The sequence below is a fragment of the Lactuca serriola genome, chromosome 6 (assembly GCF_051521515.1).
Source record: "Lactuca serriola cultivar US96UC23 chromosome 6, Lser_US96UC23_V15, whole genome shotgun sequence".
NCBI classification, from domain to species: Eukaryota; Viridiplantae; Streptophyta; class Magnoliopsida; order Asterales; family Asteraceae; genus Lactuca; species Lactuca serriola.
In genome coordinates this window covers 99,233,939-99,241,730 of record NC_136413.1, presented here as the reverse complement: position 1 = coordinate 99,241,730, position 7,792 = coordinate 99,233,939, and the positions used below count along the sequence as shown (strand labels likewise).

At 34.1% G+C, this 7,792-nt stretch overlaps 1 protein-coding gene across 3 annotated transcripts; it reads right to left on the bottom strand.

Annotated features, from left to right (window-relative positions):
* Positions 1–450: 450 nt before the first annotated feature.
* On the bottom strand, positions 451–3,921 carry LOC145056566 (uncharacterized). 3 transcript variants are annotated; one of them, XM_079004255.1, is made up of 3 exons: positions 3,477–3,921; positions 1,335–2,916; positions 451–960 (listed from the first exon to the last, which is right to left on the bottom strand). In XM_079004255.1, the coding sequence occupies exons 2-3, from the start codon at positions 2,826–2,828 to the stop codon at positions 796–798; spliced, it is 1,659 nt and encodes a 552-aa protein (XP_078860381.1). In that variant the 5' UTR covers positions 2,829–2,916; positions 3,477–3,921; the 3' UTR covers positions 451–795. The 3 variants fall into 3 exon arrangements, with proteins under 3 accessions (XP_078860381.1, XP_078860382.1, XP_078860380.1); XM_079004256.1 differs by lacking the exon at positions 3,477–3,921 and adding an exon at positions 3,339–3,458; XM_079004254.1 differs by lacking the exon at positions 3,477–3,921 and adding an exon at positions 3,239–3,447.
* Positions 3,922–7,792: the final 3,871 nt, after the last annotated feature.

Genomic DNA, 7,792 nt, shown 5'->3' with positions numbered 1-7,792 from the left:
AACTTATCACTACTTATCACTTTGTATCTTTTGTTGAAAAAACATCACTTGCTAAAAATCCCGATTCATGTAGTGAAGTACTATATTTCACACTATATTCAAACTATATTGATTTTCAGTTATAAACATTATCGATCAACATTTACAATTGAATAAAGTATATCAACAAACCATTGCAATACATTTTTAAATGTATAACATGAAGCATAAAAGTTAGAAGTTTATGAAATCATAATTTCTCCATTCTCATATTAAATCATAACAGAAACTCGCAAAAGCTAGGCAACTAATAAACTCGGAATCAAATCATGAGATCGACCTAAAGATTGATTCATTTTGGTGGTGGGATGCAATATTTTGCAACTGTTTCATTTTGTCTCACTTAATGATACAAAATTAAAGTTGGATATTAAAATCATACCACATATAGATTTCTAATCAAAATGATGCTACAAAGAAAAATCAGGTCATCCCATTCTATATTTTAAAGCATTTAATCATCATCTTCCAAGATGAACATTCATAAGCAAAACAAAGATACAGTTTTTTTTGACATAATCACTCTATTTATAACTCAATTCTTTTGATATAACAAACAACAAGACATCCTAATTCACTCTCCTACTACACCAAATCTACAAATCTGCTTTGCAGCATCAATCTAAGTATACCTGCAACAAGTGTCTCTACATGAGGCAATCAAGAAGAAGCAATAAGTTAACAAAGCACAAGATCAAATCCTAATCATGTGTTGTCATTTTCAGTTTCTCCATGAAAGAAGAATAATAAAGTAGCTCAAATTTTATATACTTTAGGTTTGAGGGTGGGACTGTGACTATGAATTATTGCCACAGCAATTGAAAGAGACTGCAGGGCAGATAGAGTTGATCGGTAATGGATATAATACAAACCATCATGAATGTTCCTCACTTCTACAACTGGCAGACTTTGCTTACAACCCTGAAAAACAAAAAAGTTGTAATATATCAGGTTTTATCTTTTTGATGATTATCACATGTAAAAATGATAAAAGAAAATGACATTTTTGAATCTTTAATAATGTGTACTATAGCATCCTACTTACAGGATTGTACTTTGGAAAATCTACCCAATTATAGCTTTGTACTTTCATTTCTTTTCTAATTATAGCAGTGAAAACTGATTTATATTTAGATTGTACTTGGGTATATTTTTTGAAGTAAAAATGTTTTAATAGCAACAAATTAATGAGCATACATTTGCTATTTCTTGCATTTAATAGCAACAAATTAAAAGGTACGCAAAATAATGTGATAATATGAGAGATGAATAGAGTATTATTATTATTATTATACCTGTGTAAATAATTGAAACGAATTAGTCTTCCCAAAAACACCTGCTTGGTAGAAAACATCTTTTTTATTATTTGGTCCAGCATTAAGTAGAGTGAGAGGGCAACCGATATCCCAACCACCACAATCACAAGACCCCCCATTCTTCCACCTCTCAACAAGGCTAGAAGCTCCTCCATTTTTCGTTTTTGGTCCCCCATGAAACCCTGAAGGGACAATAACATCCATGCTGCTAAAATGTTGGCTGCTATTTTCTCTACAAATTTCACAATGTGTTTGTCCACCTTCTTTAAGAAACTTCAAACCCCACCCTCCAACTTCCACCTTCTTAATATGCTCCTTCACAACAATGGCAACCGATTCAAGATTCGTCGGAAAGCTGGATTCCGGGGACGCATTCCCATCTTCACTTGGCTCTAATAAAATCGGCATTCCGTCAAATTTAGAACATGTCCTATTCCGACTTGGGTGTCCTCTAAAAATGTTTGTCACCTTCTTTGAAAGCCCTTTGCTCTTTTTAACAATCTGATTTGGACCCTCTTCACTATCATGTCCAGTGGCACATAAAATAAAATGAGTCTCCGTCATTTCTGTTCCAAGTGGACAGAATGTGAAAGAGGTGGACACTTTCATTTTAGCCACAAGATCTGACTCGTTGTCATGAAACATGTAAACATAATCCAACCCCTCATCCTTAATCGACTCAATTTTTGATAAATTGGTCGTGTAAACTTCTTTCTGGTCCTCTACTGAGAAAACATAACGCGGGAATCCGTTATTCCATGAGCAGTGAAGCATTCCTTGAGAGTAGGAATTGGATGACGATGATGATGATGATGATGAAGAAGAAGAAGGATCTGAGAAAGTGGAGTTTGTGCTTGAGACTGAAACAAGCCTTTGGTGCACCGATTCATGTTTTTTTAGGTCATGTGATGAAGTATCAACAGAAAGTAATGATTCTTTGACCTCTAATGGACATAGTAAAGGGCTGTTCAAAAGATTAATCATGCTTCTACTTCCTGTGATTGAACCCACAATCGGATCGACCGAAGAACTTATGACTACGTTTTCAACCCCAGATGAAAATAAAAACAAAGTATCACAATTACTTCCGTTGACCGTTTTTGAAGTAAATGTATCGGGCAAAAAGTTGATTTTTGATGGGGAAGAAAAAGAATTGGCTCTCATGGCACTCGTATGAATCAATTCAAGGCAATGGCGAAGGTATTTTTCTTCAAGACTCATGATTTGCTTTGGAATCCTTCTCTTTAAGCCAACCATTTGTTGAAGAAACAGCTTTTGAGGGCAAAAATCACTGATTTGTAACTTCTTGTTGCTTGAAGGCAATAATACACCTTTAGGATTCACCTCCATTGCCAACGTTTCCAACAAGCAATCTTCATTTGATGATTCAAAATCTTTGTTTGAGGATGGATTCTCATTCTTGTAGCCAACAATCTTAGCATTATCCATCTCTCTGAATCGGATAGAGACCATATATTTCAAGTTGGAAAATTGCTTTACATAATTTACATTCAATTGTAGTAGACTAGGCTTTCAGTTTGTGCGTTGAATCAAGTGTATGCTGGAAAACATATAACAGAAAAAAAAAATGTTAGCATAGAATTTCCAAAAGAACACATTAAAATAAGCATCCCAAAAAGTATGGTCAAACTTATCACAACAAGAAACGTGCAATCTCTTGGAAATTATGAAATTCAACACAATCAACGGCAACAAATAATTATAAAATAAACAAGAAACCAGAGCAGCAATACCAACATCTTATAGAGTGTTTGAAAACAGATTTTATGGCTTGGAATAAAAACTTTTAGCAAATATCAACTCGAAACCCAGAAAAAAAAAAAAGACGAAAACCCCTAATCACAAAAATCAAGATTACATACTAAAGATCGGAAATTTCTTCAACCCAGTGACATACAGATCAAAGCTCCCTGAATCTTTTAACCTTTGGATTGGTAAATAAGTGAAGGAAGTATAGTATACCCTCTAGAGTCTAGACAATGGGACAAAACATGGAATAAATCGAGGATGTAAATTGTATATGAGAAACCAAAGATAAGAGAAGAGAGAAGAAAAAGCCAAATAACACATAATAAAATGAAGCTAAAAAGAAGACTTTACCAACTTGGGAGCATGCAAAAGAAAGAATAAGACGGTGAGGTCCAAGAAATTGCTGGATAAACAGAATCTAGAAAGAGATTGTGCTTGTATGGCGTAAGCCACGTATCCAGGAAATTATTGCGAAATGGGTCTACGGTGGTGGGTCCGTATTGTTGTTGGCGTTCTTCTTCTTGTTTTCCTGTTACCAAAAATCAATATTTTGAAAACCCTAAAACTGGAATTGTAGAGGGAGGAAACAGGAAACAGGAAACAGGAAAGAGATGGAGATGGGAATGAGCTGGTTCGCATAAAATACAGAAACTGTAGACTTGCCTTTTGTTTGTTCCAGTTAAAAGGCACTAACTAGCCCCGTAGTTAGAAGTAGTCGTAAGCCAGACACATCGAGAGGGGAGGAGAGGAGTGGTGGGGACCGGATTCCGATCACTCAGACATGTGACTTCTCAGCTTTAATGGATCCCATGTTAAGGCCTATTTGTTCTGTTGTTGCTGCTCATAACCGATAAATTTAATGGGTCAAAATACATTATTACATTCTCTTATGAATAAGGCAACTGGAGTGGGTCATATTGTTTTTATTCAAAAACTATGTTATATCAACTTTATAATTACCCAACAACACATAAAAAAAATTATTTAATCAACATCTTCTCTAAGCATAAAATTTAGTAACTTTCCAAAATACTACATACCACAATATATAGGGGGTGTTTGGCTTGGCTTTTGAGAGGCCAAATGTCTTTTTAGGAAAAGATCAAAGATAAAAGATGTTTGGCAAAAGATTTTTAAAAGTTATTTTTGGATTTTAGATAAAAGGAAAATCAATTTTTTGGAAAATTCATGAAAACCTCACTTTTTCCAACTTTTCTAAAAAGGACTTTTGGCTTCTAAAAATCTAAGCCAAACACCCCCATACATACAATGCATACAAACAAGACTCTTGACTCTAGTGTCGATCCACCTGATTAATGACGACTAACTTCTCTAATGCATGTCTAGTCATTAACAACGGTGAACTGCACTTTTACAAGTACAACCATAAACACGAGTATTATAGGCTCTCGGCTCTAGTTCCGATCCACCATCAACTTATCAACATAATATATCAACATATAATCAAACAATCAACATACAATAGAGCTGGTTGGTCTACTTATACAATCAACACATTATAGTATCAACACATCCTATCGTGCAAGGGACATGTATTGTAACACATAATATACTAAGATAACTATGCAAATGGTCTCGAAACAACTAAATAGGTTTGTTTTTAAACGACTTAACCAACAAGCAACAACACATAGTACTATAATAGTTACCGACTATCTAAGCATAGTTACACACTATTGAGACTGGGTGTGTAGCATTGACTAACTTTACCCTTAAATTGACATTTTTTGAAAACGAAAATTATAAAATTGTCATAAAATTTAAAAGCACCAAGATGTTACCGAACCATTTATTATTATTTGTTTCGCAATCAACTTTTTTTGTGGGTTAAATTTTGCATATTCGAATAAAGAAGTGGTCCATCTTTTCAACATATAATTTTGAAAAATTAAAGAAATCAAGGCCAAATCTATTAAATAATTTTACGTTGTTTCATCTTTTTATATACAGATTGATAAAACAATATTTTGTCAAATTTTCAAATAATAAAAAGTTTGACAAAAGGAATTGTGATTAATTTATTCAACCTCAAAAACTAGTTGTCCACTATGATTCCTGTATAAATATATGTACTAAATAATATTTATCAAAGGGCCAATGACCTAGTAGTAAGGAGTAATCTTTTTATAGAAAAAGTTATGGGTTTAAGTCTCCGTTGAAACATAAGTGGTTATTTAGAAATAAGTTAGTTATTTAAAAATTAAAAAAAAAAAAAAAAAACTTATCTCAGAATAATAAAATGAAGAAACATTACTAAATAAATTCCTTTATTTAAAAGGTGTGCAATCAATGCGTGAGTAATAAGCTAATAAATTTATTGCCAACAACCATTTCATCTCATGTAAAACAAAAATTCTAGTGTCGTTTTTATCCTTTAAAAAATAAAAATTGTTAAGAGAAATAGTATATGTGGTAGGGGTGAGTTAATGCGAACATATTATGTCGTATGTGTGCATTAAATGTTTTGGTTTGGGAAAGTTTGCAATCTTTCTTGTATGTTAATTATAGTCAAATGCAATTGCCAGCTTCGAAAAGGTGCTTGTCTCTTTGTTAGATTAGTTATTTAAAAAAATAAAAATTGATAGTGTCTTTGATATTTTGGATCGGTTTACGGTTTAATGTTAATATTTAATTTTTTTTTATAGAAAAGTACTGATTATCTAATTTTGTATGATACTCTGTCATTTTCTATTGGAAAAAAAATTGTTTGGTTAATTTAGACAAAATATAAAATAATCAATATTTTCTTATTCAAAAAATAAAAGCTAAGATTAAACTGTAAAATAACTCAAAAGATTGAGACTTTATCGGAGGTCTCTGAAACGCCATCATACCACTGGCTCTATAGAGTCAAAATGGGTGTTGTGGTCTTTACTGACTCTGTGAGGGCTTCGGTGCCCACTGGATCTATTTTGGAAACCGTCATTACTAGTTCCTCGGGGTTGCATGAGTGTGTCATAGTGTCCGACCCGGTTTTACTGATGTTGTTGATCCTTCTGATCAACCCGCTTCTACTATGGTTTTTACTAAGAATGTTCCTTCTTTGGCTAAAATCTACAAAACTAAAGCTTCTGCAGTTGAGTCTATGAAACCTTCCCACATTCCTTTTTCTTCTTCCATGGCATCATTGATTACCAATATTACAAGGAACGCATTCCAGTAAAATCTTATTAACTCTGGATTTGGGAAATTCAGGGCTACTTCTTTAGAGTCCATAGTTATGAGCCTCATTCCAAGTGACACATGTCTGAAGGTGAGTGATTTCCCCTTGAATCTCATAATCGATGTTGTTTTTCCTCAAACTGATGAATTGACCATTAAATATCTGAAGAATGAAGTAGTTACATGAATGACTAATATGTGTTACTACTTCTTTTATTTATTCTGATGTTATTGTTGCCTTGCAAAATTATCATCTCTTTTTATCCTTTTCCTTTACAACACATTTGGACATTCTAATGATAGGGAAAGAGGCCCCACAACCAACCTTGATAAACCTGGCCACTTCTCTTCCATTGTTCCTGCATCTCTTTGCCACCACTATATTTTCTTGCAACCCCCTTCTTGGGGCGATGTCTGATGAAAAGAAGATCGATCGAGCCCGTTCTCTAATAATGGAAGGGTTAAACTGTATCAATGAAGTAGGTTGTTGCATTCGGTTTTGAGCATCTTTGGTTGCCATGAAAGAGTTAAAGTTTGAGAAAGCTACCAAATCCCTTGAGGGCGCCCGATCCTAATATGAAGTGTTGGAAAAAGAGAAGCCAGACCTTCCGCATGAACGGGACAAGGTCATCATAAAAAACAAACGTCTTCTTAGTGATATGAACGAACACGATCTCCGCTAAGAGGAACTTATGAATTTGAATAAAGATCTTGAGATGAAACTTGGAGAAGCTAGAGATATTCGGGCCTTCCTATCTAATAGTTTGGAAGAGGTGAGCCAATAATTAGAGGCTTTGAAGGTCTAGTTCACCAAAAAGGTTTCAGGCTTAGACATAGCGTGCTCAGAGAAAGATTTTCAGATCAGGCTTTGGAACGAGTAAGTTGAAGCATAGAAGACAAAGGCTCCTGATAAAGAATCATGCATTCAACGAACTTGTGTATCCCTTATGGTTTTATGATTTTATCTGATCCTGCACTTTTGATACTTTATTTTGAGTTGGTACGTATTCGCTTTACTTTAATGTAAAAGATCAAAATTTTTTGTAATTATTATGTTTTGTTTGGTTCTATCTTCGGTCTTAGGATTTGTGTTTAGCACTTTTTTTTCACAAAAAATATGCACGCCTTTACATTTGTTTGTAAAAAATAAATTTTGGCATAGTTATTGAAATCATAAGTCAATCCTTGTTGTGCAAACTGAGATGGTGTGAGAATCAAAATGGTCAAAAGTTGATTGTCGATCATAGGTGTGAGAACTAATTTGGTCAAAGCTTGAATGTAAATCCTTGGTGTGAGAACCAAGATGGTTGAGGCTCGAGTGTTGATCATTGGTGTGAGAACCAAAATAGTCGAAGCTTAAATAACGATCTTTGGTGTGAGAACCAAAATGGTGAGGCTTGAATGGCAATACTTAGTGTGAGAACCAAGATGGCTGAAGCTAGAATGTTGATCTGTGGTGTGAGAAGGAAGATGGCAGAGGCTCC

Coding starts and splice junctions, on each gene's coding strand:
- LOC145056566 (XM_079004255.1), bottom strand. CDS start 2,828: ATGGTCTCTATCCGATTCAGAGAGATGGATAATGCTAAGATTGTTGGC. Junction 961..1,334: donor CGTTTCAATTATTTACACAG/GTATAATAATAA, acceptor TTTGTTTTTCAG/GGTTGTAAGCAAAGTCTGCC.